Raw genomic sequence first — 27,747 nt, forward strand, 5'->3', positions numbered from 1 at the left:
TACACAGTGCATGACGGGGCAGGGCTGTTTTGGCAGCAAAAGAGGGACCACCACAATTTAGGCAGGTGGTCATAATGTTATGCTTGCTCGGTGTGGTATAGAATAGTGTATAGTGATGGTGATAGTAGACCACTAGATGGCTCTCTGTACTGAATGACACACACACACACACACACACACACACGCACTTGTGTGTGTGTGTGTGTGTGTGTGTGTGTGCGTGACGGAGTTTAACTTGCACCAATCCACGCGCACAGGCGGCGCCGGTGACGCGCTCGCTCTGACGTCACGCGACAACCAGAACGGGTCGTGAGTAAAATGAACGTGTGAGTTGTCTCACATGGACGCAGAGAGGTTTGTGCTTGCGATCTGCACAAAACGACGGAATAACGTGTGCTGGAGAACATCTCCAGGTAAGTGGTGTTTATCTAAGCCGCTTTTTAGCTCAGTATAATAACCCGGTGTGTGTTTTGCGCCGCGTGAACGCGTTATTTTTATGTGTGTGTGTGTGTGTGTGTGTGTGTGTGTGTGTGTTCATGTTCATACCGGCTTTACTCTCCATCACATAGAACACTCACAAAGACTGAGCTCGCCATGTGGAATAACAACCTTCACACCTTATCCAGAGGGAAATCTAATAATAACAACAATAACAACTATTATTATTATTATTATTATTATTATTTCCTAAATCTCAATGTGCATTACACAATCTGAATCAGCAATAAAATTTATTATGGATACATAATAACAGCTCTGGGGTCGCAGGATCAATCCTGCTCAGGGTCCAGATGTTCTCCACCTGTCTGCATGGGTTTCCTCTGGGTTCTCCAGTTTCCACAACAAAAAAGAGAGAGAGAAAAAACAAGGTGCATTAGTTACACTAAGTTGCACCTAGGTGTGTATGTGTATTTATACAAGTTTTAGCCGAATCTCAGCATGTCCACTCAGTGAAATCATTGGTGCTCTGCAAACAGTCTACAAAGCTGTAACATCCTTTGGCTTGGACCTTCGGCGAAAAAACTCGGATCACGACGTGTTTACTTACTAGAGACAGGAAGCTAAGAACTTTGTCACTGAGTCAATGAGAAGCCCATTTTTTATGTTGCTGATATCATTTAGTGCCTACAAATCTAGTGCACTTACATGGGAAGTGAGTCAATATTTGGGATTGTGCCAGAGAGCGAAAAATGAGTTGAGTAGCCACATCTGTCTGTTTTAATTGTCTAGGGCTGTCTTTAATCCTTTTGGGCTGAATCATCGACTGGCTACTAATGAGTCACACTATGTAGTGCACTACATAGTGTGTAGAATCCATTTTTGTCTTGCGTGCACAGTTTAGAAAGGATCTGAATTTCTGTATCTTGCCTTAGTGCACTACATACACCCTTGTTGACTTTGTTCCCTATCAATAAAGACTCCATGTAGAGCGATTCAGAAATCTAGGAACCTTTAACACCCAGCTCTTGTAGTGTAAGAACTAGTGTTCATTTATTTCCTTGATGTATAGTGTGGAGAGGAGAATAGCAATACTACTACTAAAAGTTGTAGTATCCATTATTTCATACCCTATCTAGTGCACTTGTATATAGAGAGCTGAACACTAAAGTGGCTCTTTATTAGACATTGACGTTGTAGTGTACCACTATATTAAAGAGTATACAGATAGATATACATATTTATATGCTGTTATATATAGTGAGCTGAATATAAGTACATGGTGTGTTTTTCGATGTTATTTCTGTTTGTGGTGCTTTAAAAAAAAAAAAAGCCAGTATGGTGCACATATGGTGCAGCGGTAATTAAAGCCATTTCATACCCAGTTATACACATAAAGACATTATGGAGCTGTCAGCTACAACTACATTGCAGGTTACTGCTGATGCTTTAAGTTTGTTTGTCATGTGTACAAAATGTCAGGGACAGTTGTACATTGAATTGCATTTTGTGAGGCTCAGGTACTCTAGAGCTGTTATAGTATTTGCAAAACTTTGATTATATTTGGATTATAAGCCATATTTTGAGATTTGTTGACTTTTCCCTGCAGGTAGGTGTGTATGTTAAACGCTAAAGCGGTAAATGGCGACTAAGCATTTGGATCATGACTTACTTAGCATCCCCATGTCAAATGCTTTGGGATACCAATCATGTGAGTGGTTTGTTCGGTTTAGCAGGAGGATTTGCTCTCACTAAACAGACCGTGGCTCGCCATCATTTAAAGGTCTCCGAGTAGCGATCCCATGTGTGGTGAGAAAAAAGAACAGCGGATTCTCAGGGCTGAGAATTTGCCTGAAATGTCCCCAAGAGGCTCCCGAAAGCCTCAAATAAATACTTGCACATGACCCCATGTCCCCATGCCACAAGGAGCCATTTGTGCTCTCCCAGTGACGTCCAGCAAGTCTTACACTGTCAATCGGCGGATCTGATTGCGGTCAGCGATTGGCCAAGGAGCTCCCTTTTAATTTGAAAAAAAAATATATATATATATTTCTGGAATCCTTCTGGTAATCATGTTGTTCCAGGGGCAGGGGTGTGCTCTGCAGCTTCAGTTTTCCAAATGTAGAATTTAACAAGGACTACAGCTTTAACAAACTCAAAGCTCGCAGATTATAGCAGGTCGACTGCTTACTGCAAATGCAGAGAACTTTTAGAAGAAATTAGAGAAGTGGTTATCTGTGAATGGCAACTGGAAACAAAGGGTTTAAAACCAAAAAGAATAAGAATAACATAGCCGGGAACTAGAAAACCGTACACAAGAAGATATACAATACAGTCAGGTTCAATTATGACACAGAAAACAAAATGAAAACCATGATGCGACTCGGGTGGAGGTCATAACTGAATATATTCAACATGGATGCTTTATAGTTTGAAGACATGGAGGTCAGAAATTCCATAATTCCTAGTTCCGACTTCCCAATTCTGAGATCGAGTTGATTTATTCCAGTCGGAAGTAAAACAATTCCTTTACAATTTTGAACAGGGAAAATCTGCTATAACAAAAGTGATAACAGGAAAGTAACTATAAATGGGTAAAAAGTATTACATGCCATTATTTTATGACTTAAGTTCACATTTGTAAGTGTTTGGAATTGATTCATTTTTAATGTCAGGTTCTGATTGGTTACATAAGTGTGATGGGGCGGGGTTTACTCTCATAGCTTTACTTGTACTGTGATCAGTCTTTGAGTTTATTCATATAAAATCCAGGATTTTCTGCTCTCTTTTCACAATACGATCGGATTGTTTTACGCACTTGCCTATGAAAAAGTTTCATCTTCAGCTATATAGTTGTCAGCAGTCTCTAATGATTCAAAGCAGCTCTACCCTGAAGAAAGGATTTGGATTTCCGTCCTCTTCTCTCGTGTGTGATGCTTATCGTCCTTTGCGAAATGAGTGTAAATAAACAGCGAGCCGTTGGCAGCTTTGAAGCTGGGGCCAAGATCGATGGGCATCAAATAGCGCCTGACCCTGCGCAGTCACGTAATCAGCCGCAGATAAACAGCCATTAGCCACACACTTTGTGGAAGGCTGTGGGATTTTGTAGTGTTTTACTGTAAAATCTAATTCACTTTTCAGGAAATCCTCGCTGCAGCAGGATGTTTAGTTAAAGTCACTTTTATTCAGACATCAGGCCATAGACGCACTCATAACTCTTGCTCTTCTCATGAATATTATCCATCTGTAGATGGACCAGCATAACTAGCTTCCTAATGACATACAATACAAGCAATATCTCAAAACTCTGTAACCAAATCGATTACACGTTATCTTGAAGGATGATTCATAGCCTTTAAAGATTCAATCAGCGCTTAAAGCTTTAACCATAACATTAAAGTTTCACCAGTATGGCTTCAACAGGCAAGAAAATAAAGTTCCTTTAAGGACACGTTCTGTCGTCTTTGTCCGAAACAAGTAGCGTTACAATGTGATTTGGTTTAGGGGGAAAAAAAAAAAAGTAAAACCTGTGGGCTTGTTTTTTATAGCGAGAAACCAGTTAAGCCACATCACTGGTCAGTTTAATCATCATGGCTGAAACGAAAGACCCACACCTTCGATGTCACATTTACACGGACGCTGAGAAACTCTTAGAAGAGTTAGCAGAGCTCATAAAGTTTTACTATCTGTGTGACTTGAGCTACCAGAAAATAGTCAGTGACTGAGAAACACTTCTATAATGCTAAGTGAGCAAGCTGAGGTAATGAATCTAATAGCACTAAGCCACGAATCTACAAATTTAGCCATGAAAATGAAGATATGTGAGAACACTGAGGCTATGGAGTTGACGGAGTTAGCACAGCAAACACTGTTTATTTAGCTAATCGAGTAGCTTGAGCTAATGAAGGCTGGGCTAACTGCTAACTGTGTAGACAAAATCAATGAAAGGAATGAAAAAGCATTAAAATTTTACTATATAATGAATTTTACAGTTTAAGCTTATATTTATTTGGTTGTTTGAGGTGACGTTTTTCATCAATTTGTTGTAACTGAATGTGACGCGCTACATCTGTAGTCATAGTAACTTCACTAGAGAGAAGGTTTTAAAGAATAGACTTTATATAGCCGCTGTAATGGAAGTGATAAACAGAGCTAGTTTGTTTTGCGGATGTTTCACAGCATTAAATGTAGATGTAACAATATAAATCCTATCTTGTGCTCTTTTAATAGATTCCGATTGTAATTGTTAGCAGATTGCAGTTTTATGAAAAGAAGAAAAACTCTTCAGGACGCGCTGTTCTAGGAAAATAATCCGCTTCAGAGTGCTAGCAGTAACTGTATCGCACCACCCTGTCATTTGTAGTTTTCCCGTAACAGCATGTCCCTAAAAAACCAGCATGTGTTTTATTCATTTCTTACTGAGACAGTAGTTAGGGTTAAGAGTCAAAGCTGGAACTGAACTGTTTGAGGCATCTCATGAAAGAAAAGACGATTTATGCGAGGCTCATACACCGAGCTGTCTGACCTTTTCAGGCTCTTTTGAGACGGGACCTTTCTGCCTGTTTCCGTAGAGAAAGAATGAGGTGTTTGGAGACGGAGGGAGGGAAAAGCCTGAGTGTAGTTTGCATTTCCACACTGTGGGAGGTTTAAAAGGGAAATCCTGAATCACAGGGGGATTTTTGCATGGTGCATGCAAGCATTTCCCTGCAGTGAGAGTTTTGAGATTCGTGCTGCTCCGGTCAATTAAAAAGGGCTCAGATTGACCTCCGGGCGAGGTCCCGAGGAGAAAAAAACAGGAATGTTTCCTTTGCAATGAAGATTGCTAATTGAATACAGACGCAGTCAATGGAGAAAAGCGAGTGAATGACGAGACGAGAAGTTTCAGGTGAGACCTGATTTTAGTAAGGGCTGTAGAAGTGTGTATGTATGTGTACATGTGTATACACATGGGTGGGTGTGTGTGTGTGTGCGCAAAACTGTTGTCTTTTTCCTCTTTTTTTCCTCGTTTTTTTCACAAGCCCAAAGGTCCAGCTGTAAGTCTCAGACAGGAAACCCTCTGACACCGGAATAACATCAGCTTGTCTTCTGAGAACTTCCAGCTGCAGACAAAAAAAATGATTCAGTGTGTTTATTGACTCAGTACCACAATGCTATGAAATTCCTGAATCTGATTGGTCAGAAGTTTTTCTTGTGTGTGTATATATATATATATATATATATATATATATATATATATATATATATATATATATATATATATATACATATATATATATATATATATATATCTCACCAGCTCTGACAGTAGTTCTGACTGTACTTTAATATTAATGCACTGGTTCTAACACCGTATTGTTTCACCTGACTAGAGACACGCAATATGGACATGTAATATAAACCTAACGATTAAAAAAGTGCTGTTATTTAACAAAGAGAAACGTACAGTTAGGTGATACGGTGACGACGTTTTCTGTAACGTTTAACATTAGTGAAGGAGTCTCCAGTGTCGCTGAGGACCAGACTGTTCCACAACGTTAAATGTAACTGTAAAGATATGAGGTATCGTTCTTTAACAGAGTAGTAAAGCACTCTGGAGACACTCTTTTGGAAAATAATCAGCGCTGGGGTAGTAACCGGGACTCTGCTTTATCTCACCACAGTGTTGATTGTTTTCCTATACGGTTATACTTTCAAGTGTTTTATCCTGTACGTTACATACTGAGGGTGATGGGGTAGTGGCATATTCCACTCTCTTTATATATAAATGTTTAAACCCTTTTGTCTGCATTATTGATACCTCTTTCAGAAGTTTGGTGAAAGACTTGTGTGTGTGTGTGTGTGTGTGTGTGTAAGTAAATCCTTGCGAGACAGGATAAAGGATTTCCTGTGTTGTGTTCCTCATCACTGCTCTTCCTAATTTGGACATTCCTGAACTTTGTGAAATCTGCAAGAGTTGTTGCTCCCAGTCTGATTCACACAAAAGAACAAATTATTTGCGGTTGTGTTTTGTTTTTGCCGTCTCGTGGCCAGAGTATAATAATAAGTTGTGGATCTTCTGCTCATCTGTGAGTGTTTGTCAGAGAAAGGCACCTGTTCCCTTTGACATCCTGTGTTGCACTTTACAGATGAGCGATCTTGCAAAAAAACAACAAAAAAACCAACCAAGTCAAAACATCTAATCAGTCTCTGCTGCTCTCGGTCTCAGCGTTTCGTCGTCTCCGAAGGCGTCACTCGGGGTAGGAAAGGTAGGCGTCTGGTTAGTTAATGACAGCTTGTAAATTGTTCGTAAAGCTCATGATGACTTGTTTGGGGTTTGGGATCATTTTTACTTGGAAATTTGTGGGTTTTGAGGAGACGGAATTCTGCCTGGATGTTTTGTTTTCAGTCTTGGAGCTACTGTGTGTTTAGGGAAGGTTTGTCGTGTGCAGAGGTTCCAAGATGTACGCATGTAGTGCTTATTCACGTCAATGTTATCAGTGTAGCTCTTTTGGATTGGATTCTTTTCCACAGTGCCAATTTTATTTGCGTTTGGACTCTTTGGCATTATCTGAAAAGGCTGAAATGTGTAGTATTGCTATCGCATGGAGTCCCTACAGCGATATTACGCATTTCAGCTTTTTCATCTAAACTCCAAATGCAAATAAAATTTGCATGATGGAAAAGGCCATGGACTCGCTCCGGTCAGTGCTCTGACGCATTTCTGTGTTGAAACAGTGCGGCTTTTGGTTTGCGTTCATCGCTACACGGAGACGACACTGCGTCCTTTGCGCATCAGACAACTATACCTACATTATATTTATACGTAGAAGGCAGTTCTATGAGCTAGAAGCTGTTAGAAAAATAGGTGTTTTCTTACCTCTGTTCTTGTGCGTGCATGACTATTTGCTTCAGTTTAAAGGGAATAAGGGACTAATTAATTAGACAAGTATTTATCCCATACCTGAGGAAGGTCACTGAGATTCGAGTGGCTTGCAGACACTGAGAGATAAATGAGACCTTTGCGAGGGTAGTGAAAAACTTAAAATAGGAGCAATTCTAAGAAGAATGCAGAAGTGTTACGAGCCTGTTCACCGAAGGGGAAAGGATGCAGGGTGTATAAGCCGTATTTGTATCTTGTAGTGGTTAATCTCACATTGTGTCAACTTTTTCTGTGTGAAATTTGATCCCGTTATTTAATTCATGAGTCTTGTGAGGGAATAGTAGTTGTTCAACACGTAACTGGAAGAGTTTTTCGGCTGAATGCGTGTTGCTGTGACATCACACGACATTCACATCTGTGGAAAATCTGCGCGTATTTAGATAGTTTGCGTTCGATTTCATGGTTTTGCGTGAATTTCTGTGACCCACAATTTTCCTGCAACAGCGCACCCTAAAGCATTTTATTCCTCAGCAGTGTGGTGTGAACAAGTTGGAGTTAGTCGACCATGTTTTCATGTAGTAAAGCTTTTATGTCAGGATTAAGTTAGATAGATTTCTTTTCCCGGAGTAATTTCTTTTAAGAGCAGGTTGATTATTAGTGTTTTACTGAAACCACAAATTACTGAGACCAACATATGTGCCTGTGTGTGTGCGACTGTGTGTGTGTGAGAGAGAGTAGGTGTGTGAGTGTGTCTCTGTCTGTCTGTGAGAGAGAGAGAGAGAGAGAGAGAGAGAGAGAGTGTATGTGTGTCTGAGAGAGAAAGAGTTAGAGTAGGTGTGTGACTGTATGTGTGTGCGAGTGAGGGTGTGTGTGTGCAACTGTGTGCGTGCGAGAGAGAGTAGGTGTGTGTGCGCGACTGTGTGTGTGTGAAAGAGAGTAGGTGCGTGTGTGACTGTGTGTGAGAGAGTGTAGGTGTGTGTGTGTGCGCGACTGTTTGTGTGTGAAAGAAAGTAGGTGCGTGTGTGACTGTGTGTGAGAGAGTGTAGGTGTGTGTGTGTGCGACTGTTTGTGTGCGTCTTTGCGTGTGCGAGAGAAAGTAGGTGCACGACTGTGTGTGTGTGACTATAGGTGTGTGACTGTATGAGCGCACCTGTGTGTGTGCAACTGTGAGAAAGAATAGGTGTGTGTGTGCGCGACTGTGTGTGTGTGCAAGAGCGAGTAGGTGTGTGACTGTGTGTGTGCAACTGTAGGTGTGTGTCTGAGAGAGAGAGTAGGTGTGTGACTGTATGTGTGTGTGTTTGCGTGTGTGTCTGAGAGAGAGAGTAGGTGTGTGACTTTGTGTGTCTTTGTGTGTGTGTGTGTGTGTGTGAGAGAGAGAGAGAGAGAGAGAGAGAGAGAGAGAGAGAGTAGGTGTGTGTGTGTTACTGAGCTCTTCCTGTTATGCTGATGGAGTTTCTCCTCAGCTGTGGCTCTGTGTAACTTACAGCGAGTGATCACTGAGGAATGTGACTGCAGGAACCACGGCCCATGTCAGAGATCCTCTCACACTTCATCTGGCCTTTTCCTTCAGCTGCTGCCTCACACCACTGGATTTCACACGCCTGTGTTTTACACCAATGTTTCAGCCTTCTAGTAATAAATGGAGTTTTCATTTGGGTTACAAAAGCTTGGATATCTGACTATTACTCCAATTTGAAGAATCTTACTTTATTTACTGAATACTAAATATTATTATTAATATTAGTTGTTTGTGATATTTTTGTAATCATCGTTTTGTTTTTCACAGTATTTTGAAATGCAGCACAGTTTATTAGCAAGATTGTAGGTGTGTAAACAAAAAGAATGGAGCTAAACATTAGCTAAGGTGTTGTGTCATCAACTGCTCACAATGAATTACCACTAAACCCGCTAATGGAAGCTATTTGGCTAAACTGACGCTTTCAAATCATGTAACTTTAGAAGATATGAGTGACTTGGCATCTTGTCAGTGGATATGCGAGGCTAAGTGGTGGCAAATTGATATCTTTGTTGTTTGTGGGCAAGTTCAACAAAACATGCTGAAAGTCGAAGTTCTGCCCAAAGAAACGCCATCAAATTTGTTAGCGACGTCAGTTAGCAACTCCATTAGTAAGAACACGAGCTTGCTTTCAAGTCTTAGCTAGCTAGCTAGTTTCTTGACGCAATCTAACACAAGCTAAACGTCCTTCAGCTCCCTACCGTTCACCTGTGTTGAACATGAGTACAGGTCTTATAGAAAGTCATTATTTATCTGTCTTCACCGGTAGGGGATTAAAAGAATCATGTGCTTACGATTTCTCCGAGTCGATTAGCTTTCTATAGAAAACAAACAAACTCATAGGCATTTTCGGAAATAAACCGCAGCAAAATCGAGCATTTTTTGGCCGCAACAATCACAAAACGCTCGGCGAAATCCTACAGAGACTGACTACATGGTATAATGTAGTGATATGAAGCACAAAATAACATGTAGCTGTGCATCTCTGTTTAGCGGCTGGAAACCCGGCCATGCGGCTCTCGTCTTACTGTCCGCTCCTTAAACAGCTTGGCTTGTAAATTACCTCGAATAAAGCTTGTATTAATAGATAATGAAGCCGTTTTTACCGCCATCGATTTAATCGCAAGTTTTTAATGACGTTCATGTCTAACCAGCTGGCTTGTTCTGATGCTTTTGCACTTTTTGCTTTTTTAGTTTTTATTTATCGTGTTATTGATGCAGCCTAATGGACTCGCTTTACGATCGATTTTATTATTGTAAAAATACAAATAAATCATCTGGACAGAATGTTGTTGATCTTTCGGCTGCTCTCTGTGTGTGAGGGGTCACCACAGCGGAACCAACTGGTCCACACAACAACTTGGCACAGGTTTTATGCCGGATGCCCTTCCTGACACAACCCTCCCATTTTATCCGGGTTTAGGACCGGCACTGCATCCAATGGCTGGGGTTTGAGCACTGGCTGGGAATTCGAACCCTGGTCTTCCACATGGTAGGCGCGAAACCTACTACTGAGCCACCAATGCCCTATCTGTACAGAAAGCAGACCTCCTTCCAAGGACAATTCTAACATGCTTTGCACTTCATTTCCCACAATTCCCTGATTAGGCCTACGAGTTCAACATCATTATATTGTCTCGTCCAGGCAAGTGTTAACATACGAAATACTCATTTTTTGTGTTCACATCCTCCTTCAGAGTTGTGTTCAGAAGTTTGTGCTTTCGAGGTTTCTGCTTTAAAAGAAATCGAAACTTTTGTGTTACAGTTTGGGTTAAAAAATGTTATGTAACGACGATTCAGAAAAATTAACAGGAGTTTAAACAACCAAGAAAAAGAAATTCTCTCCTTCACTCTAGAGCGAGGGAAAAGTTTTGATAAAAGAATTTTGTCACTCTTATTATATAAATGAATATCTCCTTCATGGTCATTTTCCATCCTTGTGCTAACGAACAATGATTTTCACATCCAAGATGGAACCATCGACTAGTTTACCTGTTGCCTTGTCCATTTTAGACTAGGGGTGTACAAACTTTTGGACTCGGCTGCATAAACCTGTCTCATGTGATCAGGGGATAGCACGGGGGTTATCACGTTCAGTTTTAATTCCACTACTGACGTGAAAACTCACACGTATGTGGACATCACATGCACGTCGTTTGTAATTTCATGCCTTTGAAATGCCTGTGAGGGCGTCAATTACGTGAGAGCGCAGGGAGGATTATAGGGGCTGCAACAGATTCACACCCTGGAGGGGAAAATAAACCTGCAGCTGCTCCAAAGTGCTTAGAGTTGATTATTTTCCTGTAACGGCATGTCCCTCAATGATGGAGTCCGATTATAGCGTGGTAATATGATGATTACGGATATAAACATTCTCTCATCAACCCCTCTCATCTCTCTCTCTTTATTTTCCTCTTTATTCTCTATCTCTCTCTCTATCTCTCCTTTTTTCCATCTTTCTTCTCTCACAACTCTCTTCTTTCTTTACTATCTCATATTTCTCTTTTTCATTCTCTCTCTCTCTCTCTCTCTCTCTCTCTCTCTCTCTCCTTTTTCTCTTTCTTCTCTCTCAACTCTTCTTTCTCTCTCTCCTTTTTTCTTCTCTCTTCTTTACTCTCATCTCTCTCTTTTTCATTATCTCTCTCACTCTCTTTCGCTCTCTCCTTTTTTCTTTACTCTCATCTCTCTTTTTCATTCTCTCTCTCTCTCTCTCTCTCTCTCTCTCTCTCTCTCTCTCCTTTTTCTCTTTCTTCTCTCAACTCTCCTCTCTCTCTCTCTCGCTCTCTCTCTCTCTCTCTCTTGCTCTCTCCTTTTTTCCATCTTTCTTCTCTCTCCTTTTTCTCTCTTTCTTTACTTTCTCTCTCTCTCTCTCTCTCTCTGTCTTTCTTCTCTCTCAACTCTCTTCTTTCTTTACTCTCTCTCTCTCTCTCTCTCTCTACTCTCTTTTCTTTACTCTCTCTCTCTCTCTCACTCTCTCTCTCTTTTCTCTCTTTCTTCTCTCTCCTTTTTCTCTCTTTCTTTACTTTCTCTCTCTCTCAACTCTCTTCTTTCTTTACTCTCTCTCTCTCTCTCTCTCTCTCAACTCTCTTTTCTTTACTCTCTCTCTCTCTCTCTCTCTCTCTCTCTCTCTCTCTTTTCTCTCTTTCTTCTCTCTCAACTGTTCTTTCTTTACTGTCTCTTTCTCTCTCTCCTTTCTGAAGACTTTCTTGCATCTCTCACTTTTACCCAGCTCTGACACTGGAGTCTCCTTCCAACAAATGAACAAATAAAAATAAAAAGTTATGTTAATGAAAAGCTTCACCATGTCAACAAATTCACACATTTGTGTCAAATCAGTTTTCAGTGTCCACTGCATAAGCCCAAGTCCCCATCCATTCCGTTACCATAGTAACAGTCCTGTGTTAAAATGTAATCCTGTGATTTGTCTTGTACCTGGAGCTTCTGCCAAAGCTGTTGTTGTAGAATTTTTTTTTTTTTACCACAGAGCTGTGATGTAACATGCCACAGCATACTTTGGGGTAACTTTTAATACCTGTATGCATTTGCCCAAATGAGCTGCTTGAAGAATCCGGATTTAATGATGGATTTTCCATTGCTTTAAACTCCACAAGACACAAGGTTTGAAAAGCAACTCCGGTGCATCTGAAAGGCAGCTGCTGAACCTATTTTTAACACCCAGGTGGCCCAGACAGAGCGTCAAGTCCACAAAACCCATTATAGAAAGGTGTGTGTGTGTGTGTGTGTGTGAGTAATCACTGTAATCACTCTGAGCTCACTGAGCTTATTGACGGCCAACTCTGTGGTCATTACTAAATATTGCATTATAGTATAAAAGCATTTTTTTTTCTCTAGGTGAATTTTATGTCTATTGGAAAATAAAAAGATAAATAAATAATACAATGAAAAAATGGCATTAAAGTAAATAATATGAAATAAATTGAAAAAAAAATAAATAAATAATACAAAATAATTTTAATAATAATTTTAATAACAATAATAAATACAAAACAATATTTAGTAAATAAAAAAATAATAATAAATGAATAAAGTAATATTTAGAAAATTAAAAAATAATAAATGATAAGAAAAACTGAAAATAAAGACAAAACACGTACCTTATAAAGGGACGGTAGTGTGGTCACTGTTTAACGTTTTTTATTAAAAAAGAAAAAATTATCTGTGGGGAAAATTGTCAGCTTTCGAAAAAGTCTGTATCCACCTGTGTATTCGAGCTGCGGTTCTGCACATGATGGGATCCTGTGTGTCTAAGGCTGCTTGGCCAGGTGTTTCCTTCCTGCTCTGTAATTTCTTATTGTAGAAGCTGTTTGCATTTTCATTCGGCTTTGTTTAATGTTGTTACACTCATACGAATGTGCCGCAAAATCCAGACACTTCCGCACAAGACCTGTTTCCAAGCGGAGGTTTTGGATCAGACCTGGACGAAGGATCAGCTGGTTGGATTGTTACGGACAAGAAGTTGTGTTTTTACACAAATCTGTTTGTGTAGACTCGGAGAAGATGAGTGTATCCCTGGCATAGTGTCTACTGCTAGTATCTTTCAGGATGTGAACTCGATCTGAAAGTGTGACATGCAGAACAGGTCGTCTTTTTGGCACGGCTTAGAGACACGGTGAGTGAAAATAGCAACTCGACCTATAAGGAGGCCAGGAATCACATAGCCTGGTGTTCAGATGTGCAAACGGACAGCGCTGTGATTCGTTTTTTGTCGCCGTGAAGCGAGTTCTACGTGAAAGGAGGAATTTCTCTTATTTCTCTGAATTTTAGAGCAGTTTTTCTTCTTCTTCGCTGTGATTTGAACAGCTCTCGATCTGACTCCTCTCTTGTGGTGTTTGTTCTCTGGTTTATTTTTAAGCAGCAGCCTTCCGAGGCCCACGGCGGCTCTTAAAATCATCAGTGCAAATATTTACTTGTTCGTTTAGCTCCTATGGGAAAAGGTTGGGTAATTGTTCTGGAGAAGAGGACATGTACTGCCCAACACAAAGCGTAAAAAAACACCATGTACCGCATGCGATGGAGAAGTAAAACATTTTTTTTTCCTGGATTGTTTTCTTGATTTTCGCGAGTCCTATTTCACCAGAGACGATATACCCAATTATCCCCGTCCTGATACCTCAGGGTGCCGCAGGCGCTGCTTATTGTTTACGGTTTTCCAAGCAACCGCGGCACATGACTGAGGTCTTCAAAGAAATAATGGCACCTCCGGATATTTCTTGCTTAGTCGAGTAATATTAATAATCCCCAAGCTTCATTAGAAGGCAGAAGGATCCAGACTGTAGATGTGTATCTATATAATATGAAATGATTATATAGACTAAAAGTTATTCAGGTAAATACATACGCAAAATGAGCTTATAGAACCCTATAAAATGTACAGTTACAAAAACAAAAAATGAAGGCTTTAAGATTTAATGTTAACTCTGTAAGACTCGCAGCCTTTTAGGAACATGAAGCTTCCTTTTAAAATTTCCTCAGAGGACCTCATTAAGAGTTTCGCCTTCCGTCTCACGGTACGAGGCCGTATTCCCAAAGTGAAGTCACCATTGTTGCACTGATTCGCGACTAAAAACTTTTGTTTCTCGGCTACTCCGAGAAACGTTAGCGCATCATTAGCCGTCTTTATTCCTCTCCTTTCGTGACAGCGCGATGACGGGTGCAGAGAAACTTTGCCGTCGCACTACTGGGTGAATATTTGGTGGGAGATTAAAGAAAATGTTGAAGAAACACCATGATGTTATAAAAGAGAGGAAATGAAGCTGGAGTTTGGAAAGCAATTAGCAGGATTTATCCGGAAGATTTGCAGCTCAATGCCAAAAGACTGGAAAAGATAGGATGCAAACGATAAAAAAAAAGGATTAAAAATGTTTGAAAAAAATAATAAAAAATTGCATCAGTTCTTCATAAAACGTTTGAGAAGATTTTCTTAAAAGAACGTTCATGTTTTATAAATTGAGAAGTATAAACTCACAACATAGATCTTCATAGTTGAGCAGGATGATTAAATGATTGAATATTTTTATTATATTAATGGACATATAACATTGGACGTTTGTTCATGATATGTCCACTATGCTGTGTGTGTCTCTAGCATAAGAGAGCCGTATCTTGCTGAGCTCCTGAAGCAGTATAACCCATCTTGAACTCTTCGCTTAGCCAAGGTGGCTTTAGACAATCAGGAAAAAGTCTCTTTCTTGTCTATTTCTGGTTAAATTCTGGTAATATTTCAGTCAGAAAAATGAAGTGATTGAATCTTTGGGTTGTGTTCAATTCAGTGTCTGATCATTTTAATATGAAATACAACTGCAATAAAAATCCAGTGAGTAAATGCCTTGATGTTGATTCACATTTTAACATTTCTCTCTCTCTCTCTCTCTCTCTCTCTATTTATCTGATTATGTCTATCTATCTATCTCTATCTATCTATCTATCTATCTCTCTCTCTCTCTCTCTCTCTCTCTCTCTATCTATCTATCTATCTATCTCTCTCTATTTATCTGATTATATCTATCTATCTATCTATCTATCTATCTATCTATCTATCTATCTCTCTCTCTCTCTCTATTTATCTGATTATGCCTGTCTGTCTATCTCTCTCTCTCTCTCTCTCCCCCCAGAAGCTGTTTTCCCATGGTGCCTTGCTTTGATGCTGTTCCTGTTGCAGAGGCCTGTCTCTCACTGCTGCACTCAGCATCTGCACCATTGACGTGTTGAGCGATGTTCTGTACTGAACCCCTTCACCTCACTGATCTCTGAACACAACTCCGTACATATCTACTAGCCGATGGGGTGATTTTTTTCCCCTCCTGGCAAAAGAAAGCCGGCTTTGTTGTAGGAAGGAACTGGATCCCCAGGTGGACCGATCAAGTCGTGAAAACTTTTCAAATCTGTATCCGGATACAGACCCCGGACAGTCCAAACACTTCTTCAGCCGTCGAGTAAAGTTCTGAAGGTGAAGCAGCATGGCACGGATGAACAGACCGGCTCCGGTGGAGGTGTGCTATAAGAACATGAGGTTTCTCATCACACACAATCCCACCAACTCCACCCTCAACAGCTTTAAAGAGGTAACATTTCACTCATCTTTTTCTGTCAGTTTTCCTCTATATACATTTGTGTTCACTTCATACTACATCCTATAATGCAGCTACAGAGACAATCACATGACCAGTCTGTTAGTCACATGATCAGGTTCAGGGTTTGTCATTTTTTTGGTCAGATTACTTTCACAGTGATGCACAGTGTGTTGTTGATTGTCTCGGTGGCAGAGTTGAACACGATCTGTTTGAGCAGCGTGTACAGATAAGGAGATGAGAGAGATGAACAGACGGAATTAACAAAGCGCTGCCGCACTGCTATCCATAGGTAGTGATTAAGTGAGTGTTAAATCCCACTGCACTGCTATCAGCAGGCTGCGGAACGGCATTGTGGGTAATCTATCATGTTTAGTGTGTGTGAACTTTTGATTGAAAATGAAGAGACGACACACGTGGGAAACGGTACACTGTAATCACGGCTACGGCCCCGGTGCGAGTAGTTTATACTGTGTACTGAATACTGTGAATTATTTCATATTACATACTGCACACACATGTAATTGTATGTCGATTCGGATTATATGCCTTAGTACACCATGAAGCAAGCCGCTGTTGCTACGGAGATGTGGCCCTTGACTGCACTCACATGGTGTAAAATGTGTGTGTGTTGGCTGATGAAGAGCATGTGCGGGGTTAGAAACAGATCTCACACACACACACCTGAGGATTTCTGTATGTCTCTCTGTCCATCTATTTTCAGCCTGTTTCTCTCGTTTTTAGTCCATCTTTCCGTCAGTTAGCTTCTGTTTCTTGTTTCTTTCTCTATTTATTGATGACTTGTTTGTGTGTCTTTCTATCCTTATTTACGTGCGCATCTGCACGTAAGTGCTGATGTGTACTTTTAGAGAGAGAGAGAGAGCGAGAGAGAAGGATAGCGAAAGAGGGAGGGAATAAGAAAGAGGGAAGGACAGAGAGAGAGAGAGAGAGAGATAGACAGACAGAGGGGTAGAGGTAGAGAGGGAGAAGTACATATGAGGCAGAGAGAGGACAGAGAGAAAAAGAGAAGGAGAGAGGGGTAGAGAGGAAGAAGTAGAGAATGAGGCAGAGAGAGGACAGAGAAAGGGAATGAGAGAGAGAGGCAGAGGAGTGGAGGTGCAGAGGTAGAGAGGGAGAAGTAGAGAAAGAGGCAGCGAGAGAGAGAGGGCGCATGTGAAATTGCAGTCAGTTTTCAGAGAAACAGTTTTTAGTGAAGCAGGACTTGAAGTTTCAGAGAAACAGATTTTTTTGTAGCAGATTCTTTGATTGCTTGCAGAAAGTGTTTTGTCTGAAATGTCAGGTTCATTTGTGCTCTGCTCTGATACTGGTGCTGCCTCTGTGTTTATACGTGAGTGCAGGTGTATACACTACACACTATACACTCTAAACTCCATTCAAATGCCTCTATACTCTTGTGTGTGTGTGTGTGTGTGTGTGTGTGTGTGTGTGTGTGTGTGTGTGTGTGTGTGAACTGTCTGTAAATTTCTTTCTTTGCTTCTGCTCCCCAGGACCTGAAGAAGTATGGTGCTACAACACTGGTGCGTGTGTGTGAGGTGACCTACGACAAAACGCCCCTGGAGAAGGACGGCATCACCGTTGTGGTGAGTGTGTTACACGTGGTGCTATGGTCAGAGATTCAGTCTGTGTTAATCGTATTAGGCTTTAATGCAGCCTTTCTCCATGTAAATGTGACCCTGTTATACGTGTGGAGTTCTCACACGCTGTGTAACGTGCATGCACGCACGTCGTCCGTGCGGCACCGAGCCGCTCGCCTCACCGCTTCTACACGTGTTTCTGATTACCGGCGTCAACGTTTTTCCTGTTGCCATGGAAATGGCCTCCACTTAAGCGCTCCCTGCCTTTTTTCCCTCGTTCTGTTTAGTCCTTTTTTTCTGACTTTCTGTGAGGAGAAAGGCGCGTGTGAAAGAGAGCTGTTGCGTAACACTGCTGTTTGTCCCTGACTCTGTTGAAAAGCACCAAGATGAAGTGTGTGTTTGTGTGCACATGCTTTGTAGGTGTTGGTGAATATGATATGTGCTTAAAAATAAAAAACATCTGACTATTATTTCTAGAAAGATTCAACGATTAGATCAGTGGTTAAGGTGTTGGACTACTGATCAGAAGGTTGAGAGTCCAGGAAGACCAGGCTGCCACTGCTGGGCCCTCGAGCAAGGCCCTGGACCCTCAGCTGCTCAGTTGTATGAATGAAATAAATGTAATTCACTCTGGATAAGGGTGTCTGCCAAATCAGGAGGACTGAATCCATTAATCCCAATGAAGTAGGTGTGGCTTCTGTACCTGTCATTTTCAGTGAAGAGGGCGGGGCCTCTGTGACATTCAGTTTTACTGAAGGAGGTGTGGCCTCTGTACATGTCTGTTTCAGTAAAGGAGGTGTGGCCTCTGTTCTTGTCTGTTTCAGTAAAGGAGGCATGGCCTCTGTACCTTTCAGCTCCAGTGAAGGAGGCATGGCCTCTGTTCCTGTCAGTTTCAGTAAAGGAGGTGTGGCCTCTGTTCCTGTCAGTTTCAGTAAAGGAGGCGTGGCCTCTGTACCTTTCAGTTCCAGTGAGGGAGGCATAGGCAAGGCATGTTTATGCAAAGGCCCGGTATATTCCTGAAATGAGCTTTAACTTTAAGACTTTGTGTATAGGTTTTGGAATGTGTATTCAGTATGGTGTGTGTGTGTGTGTGTGTGTGTGAGAGAGAGGGAGAGATACACTGTTGTTTCACCTGCAGTGTGTGATTATTGCTGTTGTACTCAGCAGCACAGTGAGCTAATGCTCAAGAGACCAAAGCCTTTTGGCACATTGGGTGCTGATGAGCAAAGGCCCTCATGAGGACAATCAGCAGCGTTGTGTGTGTCTCTGTGTGTGGTGTGTGTGCGTAAATCCTGAGAGGAGTGTGTTGGTCCTTTGAAGCTGAATACCTGCCTGATTTTAATGAGCTTCATCACACTATTCATTCTTGTGAGCTCTTGAATCCCTGATTATGTGCTCATGTGTACGTGACCTAGTGTGTGTGTGTGTGTGTGACAAATAATCCGCTACCTAATTATACACCAAGTACAACATGATTGTTTACCCAACATAAATGACATCAGTGCACCTTCATCTGCTCACACACACACACACAAAGGCTGTGTTTAATTTCTTTCTTCGTTTTAAGGAGGTGCCATGAACTCACTTCTGCTGTTACTGAGTGTCATGTCCTTAGGGGGGTGTGTGTTTGTGTGTGTGTGTGTTTGTGTGTGTGTGCGCGTGTGGAGGATGTTGTCATTAAACATTGTTTTATATATATATATTTTTTTACTTGGGTGTGTATCTATGTGGAGATGTGTGTTTGTCTGCACAACTTGTTGCCAATGGCAGCCGGACTCCGTCGAGTGTGTGTGTGTGTGTGTGTGTGTGTGTGTTAGTGGGCTGCAGAGAAGGCAGGGGTGGGGTTTTAATAGCCATTATCCGATATCCACACATGCATACATCATAAGAATTTCTTCCAAATGTTTTTAAACTTTCAGATTAAAGTAACGGTTAAGAAGTAAATGTTAAATTTAGAGTGTTGACCATGTTGTGATGTCGACTGTGTTTCTGCTGCAGGATTGGCCGTTTGATGACGGAGCTCCTCCTCCCTCCAAGGTGGTGGAGGACTGGCTGAGCCTCCTCAGGAGACGCTTCATGGAGGAACCAGGCTGCTGCGTGGCTGTGCACTGTGTCGCAGGCCTCGGCAGGTCAGTCAGCATCCAGTGTAGACTCGGGTCCGAACCTAGTATCGAGTTCTACCTGAACACGTCATTCGTGCTTCTGACTGGTCAAGAGGTGTTTGTTTATTTTCAATAATCGTAGTTCTGACAGCAGTTGCAGCTGCAAGGCAAATCACAGGGTTAATGTGCTTGTTCTAAATTGCTAGCATTTCCATAGTAACAGACTCATTACTCAGTGACGTTATTTAAACAAGATGATAAGATTTGATACGGTGATATTTTCTGTAAGGAGATGTTTATTCAGGAAGGAGTCTCCAGTGTCAGTGTTTTGTAACAATGCGTTTTTGAGTCCAAGAGAACGAAAAGAAGGTGGTGATGAAGCAGTGTGAAAACATCAGCAGTCAAAGGAACTACCTTGTTTTGTAAATGTTCCACACGGTTCAGTGTAACTCTAAGTGGATAAAAAGTCTCAGCTTTCATTACTATATTATTAATAATAAAGAATTTAATTGTACATGAAGTGTTCTTGGAGAAAAATCACTTCGGGGTGGTTAGAGCATTTCCGCTTCATGGTGATTATTTTACTTTAACATCATGTCCCATGAAGAACACAGGGGTCCATCCATTTTCTGTGGCCTATCCACACCCTGGGCACAATCAAACATGCACTCACACACCCATTCACACACTTTGGACAATTTAACCAACTAACTTGACTTTGAAATGGGGGAGGAAACCAAATGGGGAGTATCTGAAGGAAACCCCCGAAGCACATGCAAGCTTCATGCACACAAGGTGGAGACGGGAATCGAACCCCTAACCTGAGAGGTGCGAGGCAAATGTGCCGTGTCGTAAGCCTACGTGCAGCATGGAAATCTGATTGGGAAAGCATCCGAGGAATTGTAAATGTTTTTAAACATTTTCTAATGATACTGAATTTCTTTGGACACTGGCTGTGTCCAATTAACATCAAGTCCTCAAGACTTTACTGGATTCTAAACCTCCTACACAGATGCCAAAAACACAAAAAACATGGCTATACAAAACAAAACCCTATAATTTAAAAGAAGTTTATTCAAACTGAGATCTAGTTGCATAGTATTCTGAAAGTGTGTCTGTCAAACGCTGAAAAAGTGTGTTTCTGAAAGCTTTGAGTTTATAAGCACATTGTCTGGTGGCCCCCTAATCACCAACCTCCATTTTTTGCTCTGCCTCGACTCTCAATCTGGAAAAGAATGTGAACTGTGTGCACTCTAGAACATAAACCACTTTTCTCCCATGAGCCTGATTTTCTCCAGCGACCGCAGCCAGGGTTGACGAGCCTCTCTGGCCTCGTCCAATTTCGTCTGCGTGGGCGGTGCGATGCCCATTTGAAGCCCTGAGTCTGGACGGAGAGCACGGCCAAAGCCAACACGACTTGTGGCACCTTTGGTCAGCTGTGACGTTGCTTCAGTATTATTAGAGATGAAGACGGAACAGGAAAACTGTTTTTTTTTTTGTTTTGTTTTTTTTTCTTATACAGCGCTTTTAAACAGTATATTTGTAATAAGAGTGTTTACTGTCTATCTAGTGTCCTCTTTTATATGACCTTCAGGATGAGGTTAAGGTCCTCAGCAGGGGTCTAGGAGGATTTTACTGGATCTGACGTTCACTCTGTGCGCGCACACACACACACACACACACACACACTGAAGCTTGTGGGTTTTTGCCAGTTGCTGATTTCTCACTAATATTTCTCCAGAAAGGAAGTTAAAAAAGTAGAGATAAAAACATAACGCATTAAATAGCATCATAAAAAAAACAGGTGTTGAGAGTTGCGCAAGGATGCATTAGATGCATAAGGATTTCTCAAACAGATTAAAAAGCTGTCCTTGTGATTATGTATCACTATGAATTCATCAACTTCACACCCTGAAGTGTTTTATTCCTCTCATAGCGCAGCAATTTGCCATCGCTACCAGTGTTTTATTCATTATAGAACAACACATGATACCTTTTTGTCCATTTATAGCTGCATTTAATCTTGTGGAATACCCAAGGTAATGTGTTCTGTCTCACGATCGTCAACAAGACAAGAAACCAATAAGTTTGACTCCTCTGTCCTGTATATACAGCAGGTCCTCGGTTTACGACGTCCTCGACCTATGGCGTTTCGTGGTTACGTCGCCATCTCCCATAAATTTATTGAGAAAGTCTTGTTCCATCATTCCGACGTACACCATTTGCAACGTTAAAACAAATTTCACGCGGGAACTAGTTGCCGAGCGGAGTGGACGAATACATTGTCACGCGGCGCTATACGAGGAAGACGGCTTTGTTTACATTCGCCGGCGTAGGTCAGTGACATAGGTACTTATGTACAGTATGTGAGTTCCAACTTCCGGCGAAAATCGCGTTACGTCGCGCCGTAGGAACAGGATTCCGGCATAAGTCGAGGACCCCCTGTGTATATATATACACACACTCTTATCCAATCTTTTCTCATTTAAACAACTGCGGGTTAAGGGCCTTGCTCAAGGGCCAGCTTGCTGGTCCAGGGATTTGAACTCGCAACCTTTCGAGCAGTAGTCCAACACCTTAACCACGGAGCTTCCACTTCCCTGTTATTCCATGTTGTTACTAGTCTTAAGTATTAGAAGTTACCACAGAACGATTATAAGAATATAACATATTAATATAAACTTGTGATGTGCCCCTGCACTACAACTGCCATTACAGAAAATTCTGACCAATCAGATCACATATTATATTCATATATTAGACTTAATAACTGATACCTTTGCTCACCAAAGCAATCTGCAACCTCTAAGAGTGCTTATATGGTTGCAATGTGTGCTTTGAAATCGGAATGTTCGCAAAAGTCCTTAGCAGACAAGGCATATTTATGCTTTACAAGAAGACGTCCAAAACAATGCCTTTAAAAAAAACAAAACTGCAGTGACGTGAGGAGGCAGAGGCCTCTCCATGCTGTTTCACGTCTTGGAAGCGGTAAAACCCCTGTCTATGACGCACGTCTTCCCCCTCCACTGGGAATTGACCTCGTTTTTTGAAAGAGAGCCAGTGTTTTCTTGGCCTGGCTTTATTTTCGACTAATTCCAATGCCAAACACTCTGAACAGCACTCGCACATTTTTCTCTGAAAGGAAGAAAAAACACAAAAAAAAAAAACAGGCAGACCACATGTGTATAAAAATTGTATACTTTACACAGTGATGTTTAACTAATGGGGGCAAATTACTTATAGCCAATCTTCCCAGAAGCCTTTCATTTCTTAGAAAGTCCTTTGCTCTTAGAAGTGAAGTAGTTTCTAGAAAACTACTACATGTGAGTGTTTAGGATAGACCGTAATGATGTGTTTTCGAGGAATGCATTTAGTTAAGTGCTTCAGTGCTGTTTGCATTGGTAATATGATTCCCTGTGTTTATAGATAAAGTGTATATGAGTGTGTTTGTGAGGAATAAGTGAGAAAGAACCGCCCCCTCACACACTCACTCAAACAGAGCCATCTGTTTGTGCGAGGGCTGTGTGTCCCCATCATTTACGTGTGTGTGTGTGTGTTTTCTTTCCTTCCCTTCTGCAGGGCTCCGGTACTGGTGGCTTTGGCTCTCATTGAGTGTGGGATGAAGTATGAAGATGCGATCCAGTTCATCAGACAGTACGTGCAGCTTTTTTTTCCAGTGTGATCCAGTACCGTTTTTTTTTCTTTTTTCTTTTAATACACACTCGTTGACTTCCCCTTTATTTATACCACAGCACTGTTGAATTCTCAATTCTGATTGGTCAACAACTCTGACAGATCACAGGTGTATATTTCTGCTGTGGATGTAGTAAAAAGGGGTCGTTTCTATAATACCAGCTTACATGATAGTCTCTTCACATAAACGGATGCAAAACTGTTGATACGGTAAAGATTTATCTGAAGAGAAGTTCACTCCAGAGTCTCCAGTGCCTTTGTATCATTCTGAAGTTTACTCAGTTAGGAGTTTGCTGTTTCTCTGTGACACGACAAGCTGCATTTCTGTCCGAATAGCTTTACGAGAGAGAAATTAAAAAAGAAAATTTTAAAGAAACCGATGAGCTGATAAGGGAAGAGCAGGTATCTTACACGTAGCTGCTAGAATATATATGATAGCAGGAATTTTCATGGACATTCAACAAAATTACATGTATCTGTAAATGGATAAAAAAAAAAAAAAAGTCTAACAAGTTCTTGGATCAATAAATAAATAATTAATTGTGTGGTATTTTTTTTATTGGTGTGGTATAAGAGGAATAAAACACTTCAGAATGTGCTGGTATTGTACACTACCTCATCAGGGATGATTTTCTAGCATTCCCATGAACTGTTTTATTCCTGTACTGTTTTATTTCTGATATATTACATGTTAAGATAAGATAATTATTATTATTATTATTATTATTATTATTATTTAATTAATCCTCTTTTGCCAGAGACTGCTTCAGATTAATATAAATAAAAATAAATATAAATAAAATATAAGTAAAAAAACAAATGAAATAATATATATATATATATATATATATATATATATATATATATATATATATAATATTATATGTATTTGAAAATATTTATAAAATATAAATGAAAAATAAATGAAATATTCTATATATTCAAAAGTTCAAAAAGGTGCTAGGGAACCAGAACATATTGCACAACTGTCTAGAACCCATTTTGTCCAGATACTAAAACACAGACTGTTCTTTGTCCATAATTATGACTCTATTTTTGCTTCTCTTGTGTACTTGATGCTAAAACCAGTCCAGAAAACAAGTATATGGGAAAGCAAAACAATATCTGATCTTTATTTTGGTTCAAAACACCAAATCGTCAAATGTCACTGTTGTAGCTGAATATTAAACCATCATATATAAATAATTAGACAGGACAGAGTTGATAACATAAACACTGTTTTTTTTTGTGTATAAATGTTTCTGTCGTCTAACATGTGTTTTTTAATCATGTTTGGACAGGAAGCGGCGTGGCGCGATAAACAGCAAACAGCTGACCTATCTGGAGAAGTACAGACCCAAACAGAGACTGCGCTACAAACACTCACACATCTTCAAGAGCAAGTGCTGCATCATGTGACCTGAACCAAACCGAGCCGAACTCGAACTCCTCAGACCGGGGTGCTCTTCACTGAACTGCTGCTTAAGCAGAACCCCATTTGGTCTGATCGCATCCTTGCTGGTGCCTAAACTTCAGCACTCTCGTTGCAGAGTGAACACTGCCACGCCTCTCACAGAGGTCCAAGGTCACCACAGGGTCTGTAAGGTACACCAAAGAAGGTGACCTTTGACTGATTGACCAGCTGATATGGAGCCAAGGGGAATGATGGGAAACTTTTCTTTTTTTTTTTTTGCCTGCCTGCCTGCCCACTTTCTTTATCTGTGAAGTCTCAGGTCATGTCATTACTTAGCCATATCTGCTCAAAGTCGCCTCCGATACTGCCGCTTACTCTCTAATTTCCCTGTGATGCTGAGGCATATCGTGAGTGAGCTCAGCGAAGATTTATAGTAGGGCTCCAACGCAAACTTCTTTGGCCTAAAATTTTGCAGCTTCTGCGAGACCGATGGCGGCATGAGGAATAAACCAAGGCTTTTATGAACTCTGCGATATAGGTGTATGTGAGACTTTCTGTTTTTATTCCACTCCTGCCATTATTATTATTATTATTATTATTATTATTATAATGATAATTATTGTACTCCTTGTTTTCTACACATCCATCATGTTTTAATAATTAACTAGCTGGATCTGTTCCCCCCACCCCAAAAAAAAATAAACAGAGTGTATGTAGGAAGCATGTAGCGCACCACCACCTGAGCAGTCTGCTGAGCTTCCTGTGTGCTCCTGCATTAATGAAGATGACTTGTGTCCTTGGGAAATAATCTGTTTTCTCATCTGTATTGTAGAAATGCATTTTGGTTTTAAAAACTTTTGTATAAACATACGATTCCAAGGCGCAGTTTGGAACTGTAAGCTCGCTTACATTTAAATAAAAATAATCAAAACCAAATTAGGAATAGCGAATTAAATACCAAATTCATTGTTTTGTTACCAGTGAGCAGATTTGACGGCTACAATATATTTTTTTCCTCATCAAATTATGACTAGTATGCGCCGACGAATTAAGCAGTATTGCACAAGCAAGAGTGCTGTTTTATAGAACAGTCCCACTCAGTCCTGTAAGTGCAGAGGGTTTGAATGTAACTCTTGTTAGAAATGTACTGATATCACAGTGCTGTTACTCTGAATCTTAATTATCCAAACAGATTCAAGCACCCAAAGTAATTGTTGGACACGTGCTTAAAAAAAACCAGGCGAGTGCTCCACCATAGTGATGACACCGCGGTGAATCATGGGACTCTCGTTGGCAAGTCACCAATCAATACGTCCTAAGCTTTTGTGGAGGATCAACAACACATCCTTTTTTTTTTTTTATTGCTCTTGGTACTTGTATTCTTGATTAGTGGAATGTTACTTGGCCGTTAAAAGATGACCTCAGCCATGGACGCAGAAAAGAAAAACGTATTGAGAAACACCCATGGCCTTTCTTTTGTTGTTGGAGTTTCTTATCTGACTGCCAGTTCCTCCACCACCCTCTACTCGGCATCATCACACACTCTTCATATGATGTATAATTCTCCTTTTAAGCGCCAAGATGACTCCACGCAGATGTCACTTTAATGTGTTTCAATGTACAACTGAAACATCTTCAGAAGATTTTTTTCCAAACCTCAGATGCACACGCAGCCCTAAACGAGAGCTCGTGATCCGTTTTAAGACCTCTCTCTCTTTCTGCTTTTGAACACATACCTCCTGCTGTACAGAGATGCTTATGATAATAATAAAGGCTGATTATGAATCATTCAGTCGTACTTGGTGTAATATGAGATGAGCGCATCATCCGCACCGTGTGTGAGTGAAGACATGACTAATGCACACTCTGGACCTGCCAACTCATCACTTCGACAACCACTACAGAGTCGGAGAAGCGAGTGTGTGAAAGTGCTGCCCTCTGCCTGACGAAACTCAAAACACACACACACGCACACACACACTTGCACAGTTTAAACCCATTCTCCTGCATGATTATTTGATCAGTTATGCAAATTCATGCTTATTTGGTAACATAAGACAAAAATCTACTGATCCCAAAAGATTTTTATGCTCAAAGCAATACAAATGAATATGACAATTAGTAGATAAAGGTAAAATACACTACCGCTCAAAAGTTTGGGTTCACTTGCCGATTACAGCTACGAAGGAAGACTCCATCAGCCAATCCATCTTGTGGGAGATGCTCCAGGAAGCATGAGGTGAAATCTCATCAGATTATCTTGGAAAAATTGACCGCTAGAACGTCCAGGCTGTAATTGCTGCAAAAGGTGTTTTTTTTTGAAGAAGAAGAAGAAGGCAAAGTTTGAAGAAAACATTCCCATCATTTCCATCAAAATCATTATTTCTAACCCTGACATGTCAGCATGTCCTGTTCTTTTGCTATATTTTCTATTCAGACTAATTTTGTGTGTGTTTCCTTGGAAAACAATACAATTTTTGAGTGATCCCTAACTTTTGCGCGGTAGAGTAGATCCTTCTTAAATAAACTGTTCTAACCATCGTTTTCATTTTAGTGAATTGAATATATTTTGGTTTTCATAAAGGCTGTTGACTTTCAGCCTCCGAAAATAGGAAGCTTCACAGATTCTTAGATCTTTTTCTGAATTTTGCAAACATATTTTCCAAAAAATGCTGCGATGAGGTGACTTACTGATGAACATAGTAATAAATTGTTTAATAAAGATACATATTATTATTATTATTATTATTATTATTAGTTTTTTATCATCAAAATGGAAAGTGGCAGTTCTACAATAATGATATTTTCTTTATTTTAACATAAAATCCACAAAAATCTGATTCACGGTAATATCAGAACATCAAAGTTAATAAACTGTTATTACCGTTAATAAACTGATCAATTTATCTGGTTATTGAATGTTTTAGAACTGAGACACTTCTTATTTAGGAGATTATGGATTTGTTTTAAATCTAATAAATGCTTACGAACATGTGTTGTGACCCCTGGTGGGACATGCTGATCTTTTTTTGTTGTTGTTAT

At 40.5% G+C, this 27,747-nt stretch overlaps 1 protein-coding gene across 4 annotated transcripts; it reads left to right on the plus strand.

Annotated features, from left to right (window-relative positions):
* The first annotated feature begins 254 nt into the window (after positions 1 to 254).
* On the plus strand, positions 255 to 27,655 carry ptp4a3a (protein tyrosine phosphatase 4A3a). Of its 4 annotated transcripts, none has more exons than XM_058404666.1 (6): positions 255 to 413; positions 15,446 to 15,895; positions 17,410 to 17,502; positions 19,495 to 19,625; positions 23,178 to 23,252; positions 24,593 to 27,655. In XM_058404666.1, exons 2-6 carry the CDS (start codon positions 15,791 to 15,793, stop codon positions 24,708 to 24,710), a joined length of 522 nt encoding a protein of 173 aa, XP_058260649.1. In that variant the 5' UTR covers positions 255 to 413; positions 15,446 to 15,790; the 3' UTR covers positions 24,711 to 27,655. The 4 variants fall into 4 exon arrangements, with proteins under 4 accessions (XP_058260649.1, XP_058260650.1, XP_058260652.1 ...); XM_058404667.1 differs by having other exon boundaries at positions 259 to 413; positions 15,449 to 15,895; XM_058404669.1 differs by lacking the exon at positions 255 to 413 and adding an exon at positions 5,158 to 5,323.
* Positions 27,656 to 27,747: the final 92 nt, after the last annotated feature.

This window comes from Hemibagrus wyckioides, linkage group LG12 (assembly GCF_019097595.1).
Source record: "Hemibagrus wyckioides isolate EC202008001 linkage group LG12, SWU_Hwy_1.0, whole genome shotgun sequence".
Classification (NCBI taxonomy): Eukaryota; Metazoa; Chordata; class Actinopteri; order Siluriformes; family Bagridae; genus Hemibagrus; species Hemibagrus wyckioides.

Excerpts from the sequence above, each read along its gene's own strand:
- ptp4a3a (XM_058404666.1), top strand. The coding sequence starts at position 15,791 with ATGGCACGGATGAACAGACCGGCTCCGGTGGAGGTGTGCTATAAGAAC. Across the intron at positions 15,896-17,409 it reads CCCTCAACAGCTTTAAAGAG|GACCTGAAGAAGTATGGTGC; the intron begins GTAACATTTCAC and ends TCTGCTCCCCAG. Across the intron at positions 17,503-19,494 it reads AGGACGGCATCACCGTTGTG|GATTGGCCGTTTGATGACGG; the intron begins GTGAGTGTGTTA and ends TTTCTGCTGCAG.